This window comes from Ptiloglossa arizonensis, chromosome 2 (assembly GCF_051014685.1).
Source record: "Ptiloglossa arizonensis isolate GNS036 chromosome 2, iyPtiAriz1_principal, whole genome shotgun sequence".
Taxonomy (NCBI): Eukaryota; Metazoa; Arthropoda; class Insecta; order Hymenoptera; family Colletidae; genus Ptiloglossa; species Ptiloglossa arizonensis.
The window spans coordinates 1684578-1698034 of record NC_135049.1 but is presented as its reverse complement, the minus strand read 5'-3'; the positions used below and the strand labels follow the sequence as shown (position 1 = coordinate 1698034).

Genomic DNA, 13457 nt, shown 5'->3' with positions numbered 1-13457 from the left:
TTTTATTTTTCGTCTTTAGTAGTGGTTTCTTTTGTAATTTGTTTCATTGTAACTGCATAATTTTTTTTAACACTGTAATATATTGTAATACATTTGTTACATTGGTTTTTACGCTAACTAATCCCGAATGTAACGTTCCTTTTAAAATAGCACGTTTATCATGGGATATTGAATACCGATGGACGTGATTCTGAATTAAATTGTATATAGTACTACATTTATACCTTTATTTACAAATTTGTCGAAATAAGCAAATACTACACACTTAGTGATCTATAATCGTTTGGAAAGTAAATAAATTTTGCTTGTGGTATCACTACTTCCGTTGTGTATCTTTATGTCAAGATTCGATTAAGTTAATATTAAATACCCAGCTAGAGTAATCTATAATTATTTACAATAATAAAAGTATACTACATAATGACCAGATCTTTCTGGTTATTAAATACTTTCACGCTGAGAACAAAATTATGGGTTGTGCTATCTTTTTGTCGCGAACTCCACGCATATATTTATGTAGGTACATTAAGATGATTTTTAATTTTACACTTTTGATTTTTTTAAATTTTACCCTCTTAAATTGTGTCACTTACTGAAAAGAATGATGTGTGAAAAATTTCAAAGTGATTGGACAATGAAAATCAGGGTTGCAGCTGCATTCAAGTTTCAAATTTATAACGACTTTATATAAATATTTGATATGCATTATTTTAAAAATGTACGATTATTTTTTTAATAAAAGTACAATTTGTTAAATACATATTAAGAGCATCTACAGTGCTGGACGAAAGTATTGGCACAGCATCATTGTTCTGATACAAGTGCTTATAACTATGAAACAAATTGATAAAAAGGAGAAATTTTTTAATACATTTATTTATTTATTATTCTAGATTATTATTTAACAGAAACAGTAATATAAATAAAGTGATATGCGAAATAATAACAAAAACATATTTATTGAGCGTTTTAAGCGTGGACAAAAGTATTGGCACATTATACAAAATTTAGTGTAGTTGTATCTCTCGGAAAAAAATCCGATTGTCACTTGATGGTATAGGTAGGGGATTCCCTGATAGTCATTTTTTCTAACAGTCATCCTTAAGTTCAGTCGATTAGCAACATAGGAAATATAACAAGCAACAATGTCAAGGAGAGGGAAAGAAACTACAAGTGAAGAGAGAAAAATAATATTAAATTTGCACAAAATGCGAAAATCTTATAGTGAAATAGCAAAAAGTGTTAATAGAAGTCGATTCACTATTAGAAGTGTCGTAAAACGATTTGAGAATCAATCAGATTTCAAAAGTAGGAATCGAAGTGGACGTCCCTCAAAGTTAACAGTTAGAGAAAAACGGAAAATTGTAAAGGAAGTGAAAATAAATTGTAAATTAAACTCATCGCAACTTAGAGCAAAGTTAAATGAAGAAAATCAAAAAGAAGTAAGTTCGAAAACTATACTGAGAGTGTTAAAAGATGCGGGATATTCTGCGTGTGTCGCAAGAAGGAAACCATACATATCCAAGAAGAATCGGAAGATGAGAAAAGAATTTGCAAAAGAATTTATAAAAAAGGATCCCACATTCTGGAATAACGTATTATTTTCAGATGAAAGTAAATTTAATATATTTAAATCAGATGGCAGAGTATTAGTTTGGAGAAAGCCAAATACGAAAATGGATCCACAACATTTACAAGCCACTGTGAAACATGGAGGAGGTGGAGTCATGGTATGGGGTTCCATTGCAGCGTCTGGGGTTGGCGAATTAGTATTCATAGATGAGATTATGGACAAATATGTATATTTAAATATATTAAAGGAAAACTTATTTAAAAGTGCTAATAAATTAAATCTCCCGCGTGATTTTTATTTTCAACAAGACCATGATCCAAAACATACTGCCTATATTGTACGACAATGGATCGTTTACAATACCGCACACACGTTAAATACCCCACCCCAGAGTCCAGACATGAATCCCATCGAACATGTTTGGAATGAATTAGAAAAAAGAATTAGAAAATATAATATAACAAACAAAAACCAATTAAAAGCTATTATTTTACAAGAATGGAACAATATAGAGCCGGATTTTACAAAAAAATTGGTAACTTCAATGCCAAAACGATTGAAGGAAGTTATCATGAGGAATGGAGGGCCAACCAAATATTAATTTTTAATTTCTAAGTACTTTCAATCATTTGTGCCAATACTTTTGTCCACGCTTAAAACGCTCAATAAATATGTTTTTGTTATTATTTCGCATATCACTTTATTTATATTACTGTTTCTGTTAAATAATAATCTAGAATAATAAATAAATAAATGTATTAAAAAATTTCTCCTTTTTATCAATTTGTTTCATAGTTATAAGCACTTGTATCAGAACAATGATGCTGTGCCAATACTTTTGTCCAGCACTGTATGTATTGATTTCTACAATCATTTTTAAATTTTTATTTCGCATTTTTAAATTTTGCCTACTATCAAATTTTCTATGTATCGCAATAGTATACTAGAAAACGATCTGTTTGATATCGCAATTACGATGTTGTGACGGGGCAAACTCCAGGCTCAGTTATTGGTGAAGGATTCGAGTCATACTCGAATCCTGATTCGTCGACGTTAAATATAGTGAAAATTGGCGAGAGTCGCGACGATTACCTAATCCAAACTAAGAACTTTTACTTGAAATTATTCGGAATCGAGAAACAGTGAATTAAAACGAACAGCGTAGCGACGTGGCAACATGTAGACTTCAAATTGCAGACTGCTTTATTCGAGAACTTGGTGGGTTTATATACATATTGTTATCCGAAGGAATGTTCTATGGCGCTATGTGAAGTACGGGTTGAAAAGTTTCACACGGCTAGTTTTCGGAGTAAGTCTTATCAGGAGGGCGTTCATCGAATTCGAGCTTGGGAATCGGGATGCGCTGGCAGCGTTCCAGGTGATCCGAGGTGATGAAGCCATTCCTAGAAATTAAATATCGAGAGTCGTCACAATGTCAACGTTACATTTTTCGAATTAATGATTATTTTTTTTGTCAGAACATTAACAAAAGCAAATTCTTTCCATATCTCTGAAGCTTTTCATTAAATGGACGACCAAAACTATTTGGGTTAAAAACATACACATATTTCGCGATATATAATAGGTTGTTCAATAAATTTCATCGAACGACAAAATAAAAAACTAGACAAAAAAAAAATAAATGAAGTAAGGATACAAAAATTGATTCGACATTTATGGTATTTAATTCGAGAATGCAAAATATTAATTGTTTTTAATTCAGAATTGTCTTCTGATATAAAGAGACGTATGTTTCAAAATTTGGATTCTGAACAAATCGAAGTTTCACGTAAAAAAATTATTTTAATATTCGCATAGAAAATTTCATGTCATCACAAAGTCGTAAATTCTTTTCTAGATTTCATATAAGTACCGAATTTTTTTTACAAAAATACCCTGCAGTTTGAGAAAACGATGAAACAAAAGTACGTTAGAAATAATAATAAATTTAAAAGTAGTTAACGACAGTGCAGAACGAGTCGTGAAGCTTATCAGCGAATAGAATAGCTTACTAACGAAAAAATGAAGAAAATAAACAATTCATTTTACAAATATTAGAAGATTGTCATCGATCGCATTATTCTAATGCGAGCAAATTAACCGTAATGGAGGACGTGTGTTAACCAATATATTAGATTTTATAAGATGTTATAATTAGTTTTATTATAATACATGTAACGAGTGAAGTGCATTCGTGTTAAGAATGTGTGTGGAAAGCGAGGTACGTGTGTGAGCGAAGAGGGGCAGCGGCCCGAAAGTATTGATTGAATATAGACAAATGAGTGCATCGTTTCGAGCTAGAGAAAAAAGAAAGAAGGGCGAAAGCAGACAGTGTACAGCCTCGCAGCTATGTACATACATTGTATTATTAGTTGGGAGACTCATGATGGATAATCCCACATATATAATTAGAAATTAAGTTTCGATAATATTATCTACATGTCAAATATACTATATTTTACATTAAAAAGTAATCAGTACTGCCTCTAAAATGGTGGAACATATTTATGTTAAAATTGACGTATGTAAGTAAAAGAAATTTTAGAAATTTGACTCAAATGCGATGAGTTCCCATTGTCCAACACTGAAATTTTATACATGTTATTTTTTCATCAAGTGGTACAATTTAGGGGGGTAAGAGAAAGATAAACTTAAAATATTAGGTGGATCGGAAAGTAATGTCGTTTCTGCGCATGTCACTATTTGATTGTCATTTGTCAGCTCATTGTGTACATTAAAGTCGTAGCAAAGACATTCTGAGGTTATAGTGACTTGTTTAGTTGTAAATAATTAAATTAAAAATTTTTCTTTACAATTTTGGGTGAAATGGCCAGCCAAATACCAGAAGAGGTACATATCCGGCATTGCATGCTTTTTGAGTTTCGCAAGGGTAGTAACGCAACAGTTGCTACCAAAAACATTTGCGATGTTTATCCAAATGCATTAGACGTTCGTAAATGCCAAAGGAGGTTTTCCAAGTTCAAATCCGGTAATTTTGATCTTTCCGACTCGTATCGATCAGGAAGACCAACAACGTTAGACAATGACGTGTTAAGTGCGGAAGTGGAAGCAAATCCGTGTCAGACAATCGAGGAATTGTCAAACAGTCTTAACCAACCTTGGTCGACCATCCAAGAACATTTGCAGCAGATTGGGAAAGTAAGCAGAGCAGGTGTTTGGGTCCCGCATAATCTGTCCGAAGAGAACAAGGCTAACCGATCCACCACATGCAACTTATTGCTTCAACGGCACAATACAGAAGCGTTTTTTGATCGCTTGATCACCGGAGATGAAAAGTGGGTTCTTTATGATAATCCAAAACGCAAAAGGCAGTGGCTCTCTCCAAATGAATCGCCACAAAGTACTGCTAAGCCAGGTTTACACCCCAAAAAGGCCCTTTTGTGTGTTTGGTGGAGTATTCGCGGCGTTGTTCATTTTGAAGTGCTGAAACCTGGACAGACTGTGAATGCAGACCTTTACTGTGAACAATTAGATCGTGTAAATAAATCTTTAATTGAAAAGTGGCCAGCGATTGTCAACAGAAAAGGCATTATTCTGCAAGACGATAATGCAAGACCGCACTGCGCAAGACGAACCTTGGCAAAAATTAATGAATTGGGGTGGGAGGTACTGCCTCACCCACCATACTCGCCCGATGTTGCACCATCGGATTTCCATTTATTCCGATCGCTTCAACACTTTCTAAGTGGCAAAAGATTTGCAAATTTGGATGATATTCAAAATGCCATCTCTGTATATTTTGCTCAAAAACCAATTGATTTTTATCGATCCGGCATTGAAAATTTGCACACTAGATGGCAAAAGGTTGTTGATAATGAGGGTGATTATATCATTGATTAAAAATAAAAACTCGTTAAAAATTTATGTATTTGAATTTAATGTCGGGAAACGACATTACTTTCCGGTCCCCCTAATAAATCTTTAACTCCAACTAAGGATACTGGCCCAGATACACTGGCCCGCAAGAAACTTATCATAACTAGACAACGCGGTACACACGTGCGAAAGCAACTGATTTCATGCCTCTGTGATGTATGTCTAATTCTAACAAGTTTGGGGCCACTCAGTGTACACTTGACAGTAATTGGTTCCTGTTGCAAGGAAACTGATTTCACATCAATCATGATATCGCGGATACAAATATGTATATTTGAACCAAAATTTAGTTTTTTTATAATGAAAAATATGCTGCGGGATGTTCAGTTCACAATCAATTATTTCGAAAACAAAATCTCATATAAAAAATGTTTATTCTACATTTTTGATTAAATTTTTCGGGTGAAATCACCTATGCTCAAGCTTTAAAATAATCATCATATTATCGGAAAAGATTCAACTTGGCATTATTTGAAGCAGAAATTGTCATAAAATTGAACGTTCTGCTAGTTTCAACATAATAGAATTAGCTGAAAAGAAATACAGTTGTCGAATCTATCTAGACATGCAATTATAATAAGTTACAATGGATCTGTATGCTATTTTCATACACACCCAAAAAATAATTTTCAAACAATCGATAATATTAATTTCATAATAATATAAATATTTAAACAGTGAGAAGAAAAATCAATTTGTTGCCGAGGTCCCAATGGTCTCAGAAACATGTGGAAGAAGATCGTACACGATTCCACAAAAAACGCCCAAGTGGAATGAAACCACGGAAAGATATGGAATCGCAATTTCTCAACTGTACAATACAAGATTTTCTGTTTATTCGTGGTCAAAATTAAAAGATTTGTTTGAAGGATGCGGTGTACGTTAAAGAATCTATTAATTTTTTAAAACTAATATTGCAAGTATAAATTCCAACAGTTTCGGAAATTGTATTATAAATACAGTGAAAACCGTTTATTATTTTATTATAATTATCGCGAGACTTTTTCTGTAAATATGTTAGTTTCATTATTTGCTGATAATTTAGAATTATTATCAGCAACATCTTGACATATTTCCGATGCACTCATTGTTATGTTTATATTTATCCAATTTTCAAATACGTCATTAGACATACCGATTAGAATTCTTTCGCAAATTTTTGGTGTAAGTCGAGGTTTTTCGGAAACAAGAGTTTTATTTTTAAAAATATACCTTTTCGAAACCTTTTCGGACTTTTAAGTGGTTTTCTCTGAAACTTGCTTTTAAGACTTTGTTATTCAATTTATACTTGGCTGAAGTCAAATGGTTGAATTAATGATGTAGATTCGAAGATATAAAGATCATTTTGGTGTTTTTTAATGACAAATTGTTCTCGCTTTTCACCTATTATATTAACATAACGAAAAACTATTACTTGTTCTTTCGAAGATTTAATTGCTTTAACAGTTTCATTTTTAAACAAATAACTATGTTCAAACATTGCACAAAAATAGAATCCAGTTTCAACTACATTATAAAAATCCTGGGGTGAATATTTAGCAATAATTTTTAGCCATTTTGTCTTGATCCACATTTTGAACCATTTATCAGTTACAATCAAATTTTCTTTGCCCATAGTGTTTGCTAGTTGCTATGCTGCTTTTTGACGCATAATAAGTTCATTGACCGCAGTTCTCTTTTCACGAACATTATTGAACAAAATTTTTAATGCTAACTCGACACGACTATCTTCTGATTCTTCTCTCTTTCGATCTATGTTCTCATTAGAAAATTTCTATATTGAATTTATTTTTTAAGACCTTGCACAAAGATGGTTGTGAAATTTTTAAATCCACAGTTATATCATATTGACTCATTTTGGGCAATTTATCGTAGCACTCAAAAATTCTTTGATTTTCTTCAAGACACAAATCTATACGTTTTTACTTTATTTTATACCAAAATTTAAAGGTTTTTTGGGTAATTATTTAGTTTAAGGGAGAATGCTCCAATGATCTGGATTTTCACATATATTTTGAACAACTTTTTCCTTCAGAATAATTGATGATCGCCTTTAATTACGAGATATCCTCTCGATTATGAATTTCATTTTATGTACCTTGTTCTGCTAATATCGCGTGATTGGTATTAATTGTTATGGAATACGTTTAAGTTCAGCTAATTTTTTTTTCGTCCGTAAACCGTAGCGAGCGAACATCACACCAGCTTGGTTAATGTGCAAGCAAAAAATTATTAGTGTTTGTAGAACCATTAATATTAGAACGAAACAAAAAAGAAAGTAACCGAACCTAACCTAATTCATAAAATTTAATACTAATCATATAATATTAAAAGATATTAATCATATAATAGTAAAAGAAGAAAAAAACTTTATTTGATGTTCACAATAAATTTAATGATCGACATCAACTCTGGAGAAGAAAATATAATATAATGATTATTGATGCATCAGAAATGATTTTTAAAATCCTGACCTTTTAAAGGTCAAGACTTCAGTATTCTCGCATGCCGTTCACAACAGATAGAGAGCCTTTCTATATTTATATGCATAATATTTTTCATACTAAATAATTGACGCAATGGTTTGTGCCACGATTTCGTAAACTAAAGGTGACCGTCAATTGTTCTAGGAAAAATAGTTGATCAAACTGGTACCCTTGACAATATATATGAAAGTCAAGTTTATCGAAGCATTCTCCCTTAAATTAATTATCGTCTTTTTTTATAGTCCACTTTATACATTTTCATTAATTCAACAGATTTGTTAGGTCAGTTTGTGATCAATACACTTTCGCGTATCAGTAATTGAAGTTTGATTACAATAGGCACATTTTATTACTGTAACTCGATTATGATAACAATAATCGATTGATATCATTATTCGCGATATTATTATTGTAATAATTGGATTTCACGGTATTTAAATAATATTTGTACCATACGCATCTGAAAAAAAATTATGATTATTTGTTAGCGCAAAAAAAAAATGCTTTATTAAGTGACTTTTCTCTTCAGATTTATATTTCCACAGTTTGCTTACAATGACTTCAATCACAATAGTTTACGATTTCGAAATTGTATGTTCTTTATATTGTTCCCAGTATATTTCATTAATTGTGTCTAATTATAAATAGTGAATAATATTTTTAAAAATATATATAAGTAACTGTAGTTATGTAAAATTGTTTTTTATTTATTACTTTGCATTTTTAAAATGCCCTGCCGAGTATATTTACAAAGTTCATATTCTTCAAATGAATAGAAGTTAGAACTTCATAACAAGGTACTTGGAAGATCTTTAAACATCACGAGATTGTTGGTGATATGAAATATATAGCTTATTACGAAAATTCTTGAACACTACGGTTATATAGCAATTAAGTATTTATATTTCATTAGAATTTTTCAAAGATTTGATACTTTTTAATAGACAACTGTATCTGTAATTTTCTTAGAACCATATGCAGAGAGAGCGCAAATTGCTGAAAATCACAACAACGTGTGTGATAGATTTTATAGAATGTATAGTTGATATCATTGAATAAATGTAATATGTACCGAATTTATTCGTTTGGAGCTCAGTTTGCTTTATACGCTGAAGATGGAATGCTCTCCCTTTCATTTCAATCCATTCCGACTATATGAAAGCGAGAGAAAGATAGGACGAAAGTGAATTGGATAAACCGGAAATAAGCGAAGAATGGTACGAGACGGATATAGCATTGATGTTTCGTGTTGCTTCGTCTTTCATACGCTCGATATTCTGTTCTTAGTGTGCAATGGTTAATTACAATGGTAGATTGTCCCTTGTTCGCTTTCAGTTCCTGTCACTTAGTCTCATCGATTAGAAACAAGCACGATACGATCGTTCAATAAACACGTCCCTTCCACGTTAAAAGCTCGTGCCGGCTTTGAGTTGCAAGCTACTAACGAATAAATTCTCTATTTAAATATTTTAAAATTAAACTTAAACAAGATACTGAAAAATTCAAAATTTCAGTTTGCTAGTATTTTTATTACTACAATCCGAAATATGTATCTGATTTAGTTTAAGAATTATGTTGTATTTGATTATTTTATCTTATAATTATTAGAAATGTTATTCAAATAACCAGATTTAAAACGCTTAGAGAAACACTTGGAAGAGTTAAAGTTTTACATTCGGAAACATACAATTTCGAATAAAAATTATTCAAAAAACGTATCTACTCAAGAATTCAATAATGATTCAAAAAAGGAACAGTATTACTTGTATTATTCTAAATAATTACCATCTACTACAGCACAATGTCAAGGAAAACCCATCAAAATATTAATTGTTATTGTTGCTAATTAGATAAAAATAAAAGTATACATTCTGTAAAATCTAAATTGTTGAGTATAATCTAATACAAATGAATTTTAACTTAGTTTTGTATGTAAAAAGATATTATTAGTTGAAATCAAGCGTCGTCATTGTATGGATACTTTTTCCTATCACTATGTTATATTTATATTAACTTACAATAGCAAAAGTTATGAATTTGTTTTCGATAACATATATGCTTAAAATTTTGCCCGATAGTGTATATCATTTTGTACGTATAGTAATTGTCAGATTTAAGTTTCAATTAAACGGTAGTTTAATTTGTAGATTATGTACAATGCAAAAATGAAGCAGGGGTCCAGTATAATATTACACGACAGTGAAAACAGAACTCTTGGTTTGATGGTGGCTGTCACACCGAGCATGAAGACCACATTGTCTATGGTACACAACCACTTAACAAAACTGCATCAGACTCTTATGGCTAAATCGAAAAAAGAGCCAGAAACAAATTTATCGGATCTCGTAGACTTCTTCGCGAAATTATGCCCCGAATATCAGACCTTGGCTATTAATCAGTGTATATAAATTCTAAAAGTCTTTAGATATGATTTGTTCAATAGTACGACTATTATGTAATATGTATACATATAATGTAAAAGGCGATATTGGTAATTTTTGGATTTACGTACTTAAATTTTCTCTTACAATATTTGTTACTCTTTCAATTATAATGTAATTTGATGTGAGTTAATATTTCTAGTTAAATTTTGTCCATTGATTCAATATTAAATTTGTAAAGTTAGTATTCTGTTAATGTATTCAAATTAAAGAAATGTGAAATAGGGCATTAAATAAAAAGTGGAAAAGGAACGAATTACGAGAAAAAATATTAATATTTTTTCTATGATTTTAGAGTTTAAAAATTTATTAGAAAATTTTAAATGTGTGCAAAATGTTCATATTCACCTTAACAAACGTCTTTGGTTAATTTTTACGACGGTCTGAAAATTGTATAATTTTTTCCTTCTTATTTGAAATAAAATATAGCAACACAATTTTGAGTTGTTTTGTAACGAGTATTTTGTAAACAATTTAGATTTATGATTAATTAATTAGAAGAATACGTGTATAAATCAATATAAATTTTAATATTTAGTCATGTAATACTACGAAAAATATTGGTCGATTCAGAAATACATATCCACATTCCAGGGAGTAAACATGTTCTATGAAAGTATGTCCTATATACAGGGTAGGGTGATTCACTTAAATTGAACGTCTAAGTTATTTCTGTTATTATGAAAGGTAAGGAAAAACGAAAAAATATTATTTAAATAGTTTCGAAGTGTGTATCTGATGATAACAAAGAATCGTTCTATCAAGGCCATTTTAATTATTTGTTCAAGGTCATCGACATTTTTTGTACATTAACGTTTATTTTTTATAGTGCCATGTTGTTGTTGCATGGAGACGAGTTCAATGACCTTTATCATCACCTTGAGATGATCTTAACAATTAAAAAATGAGTTGAAGTTTAAAGATTACAGGAACAGTGTAATTTCCCTTATTTTATTGCAAGTACTCAAAGTGCCGACCGCCTACATCGATGCATTTTTGTATACGATAAGAGAATGCTTAAACTGCATTTTTTATGGTATTTTGATATTATGTGAAACATGCTAAGCAATGTATTCCAAGACCGTAGCTTCAATTTCTTCGGTTGTAAAAATTTTATATCTACTTCTTTTGCGTGGAGAAACACTTTCTTTGTCAAGAAATAAATCTATAATTCTTTAAAATTGAACGCGAGAAGGATGTTCTGATGGATACTACTCTGCATACAAATCACATGCTCTAATCATGTTTTGTTTAACTTCACCATAAGGCATTAATTTTTTCCCTTTTTCTCTACCGATATATTTCTCTCTACATTTCTAAGCAATCTAATGTTGTTAGAGTGTTTAGAACGAACTACAATATTATATTGATTGACTTGAACTAAACTAGAACTTTTGGTAGTACAAAAAATACGCATGTTTCACATATTATTGAAATACCATAAAAAATACAATTTTTAAAATAAGGTAAGTTACACTGTATTCTTTAAATGACCTCATTTCAAGATCATGATATTAAAGGTCATTGAATTTGTCTCGATGCAAACAACAACATTGCACTATAAAAATAAATGTTAATGTGCAAAAATGTCAGTGACCTTGAATAAATCATTAAAATGACTTTGATAGAACGATTCTTTGTTACCAACAGATGCACACTTCGAAACCGTTTAAATAACACTTTCTTGATTTTCTCTACTTTTCATAATAGAAATAACTTGGTTGTTCAATTTGAGTCAATCACCCTGTATATTTGTTTTTGAGTTATGGACGATTTAAGAAAATGTTCCACAAATAGTTTAAAATTCTTTCTTGCAAATAGCGTACAGTTGGAAACGGGAAAGATGACTCCTGGATTAAGGAGCAGGTAGTATCATGATAAAGAAGAATGTGGACAGCGTCGATAGATTTTACTTATTGTTAGTTGCAGATTTTCGAAGATCCATGGAACGGAGAGAGGTGTATTCTGGGGTTCTGCAGTGGTCAGTGTTAAAACCCTTGCTAACCTTGGGTATGATATCGTTTTGCGGGCCGAAGACTTCCCTGACTAGGGATTATAGATATTATTAATTTTTCTTTGAGTGCCTCTTCTGGAACCACTAGTTGATCCATAACATTTAAGATGGAGTTGATATATCCCTTATCGTACACTCCTTTTCGGTTAATTTGGCACTACACAGTCTTTTAAAGCACATACTATATACCTGATTTGATCAAAATGGTTGTTCGATATTTCCTTAATCCTTCTTACACTTCCTTAGCACTTTTTATATCTTTAATATTTTGCAATTGTTCATCTTTTAGTAATAAACCAATTGTATCTTGAGCTTGCATATCCATTTTAAGGGGTTAGGACACTTTGACGGGTTAAAAAATTACTCATATTTTAAAACATCGTAAAAAAAGTAAACATTTGATTGATCTAATTTTTTGTGTTTTATTTTACAGTGGTATAAAGTATAAAAAAAGCAGCGTGAATTATCTTTTTTAATGATATTTGTTTAGGTTTTTAATAGCGTCGCTTTGAATAACTTTTTTCAAGATGGCCTGACGGTGTGCAGGATTCCTGACAAACCCAGAAGAATTACCTGGAACAAAAATTTGAAAGATCTTGAAACTAGAATAGGAATGTATTCTCCAGGCATTGACGATCGGACACTTCCATTTTCGTAAAAATGATCAAAATGGCAGCTATTTGTATTTGATACATTGAATTTATATAACAAATTTGTATGTTTCTCATTTATATTTTCCAAATTTATTAAAAATTAAAATAAAATTGATCTCCAATACCTATCTTATAGTAAAGATATCTGCAAGATTTCAAAGTAGTCGACTGATTGGTTCTCGAGATATCTTGTGCACGGTTTTTAAAGACACAGTTTCGAGAAAAATGCGTTTGAAGTCTCCAAACCTTATTTTTCATAGGTTTCCTCTACTTACCACTAATTAGCCATCCTTGCTTTATGTATATGGCCTTCTTTTTCTTTTTTTAATAAATGTCACCTGACAAAGCTTCACCAATTAGTTAGTTCTTTTCTAAGCGAATACATAATCAGAA

The 13457-nt window shown here is 31.0% G+C and overlaps 1 protein-coding gene and 1 long non-coding RNA gene across 2 annotated transcripts in view; both read left to right on the top strand.

The window, feature by feature from the left end:
* The window catches only part of LOC143155331 (IQ motif-containing protein H), a 61231-nt gene extending 50867 nt beyond the window's left edge, over positions 1–10364 (top strand). The window contains exons 6-7 of the mRNA XM_076327944.1: positions 6149–6347; positions 10104–10364. Of these exons, the coding sequence (XP_076184059.1) occupies positions 6149–6347; positions 10104–10364 (460 nt within the window). The remainder of the gene's footprint in view (positions 1–6148; positions 6348–10103) is intronic.
* LOC143155334 (uncharacterized) overlaps positions 1–13457 on the top strand; it is a 50966-nt gene that overhangs the window by 35972 nt on the left and 1537 nt on the right. The gene's annotated exons all lie outside the window — the stretch shown is intronic.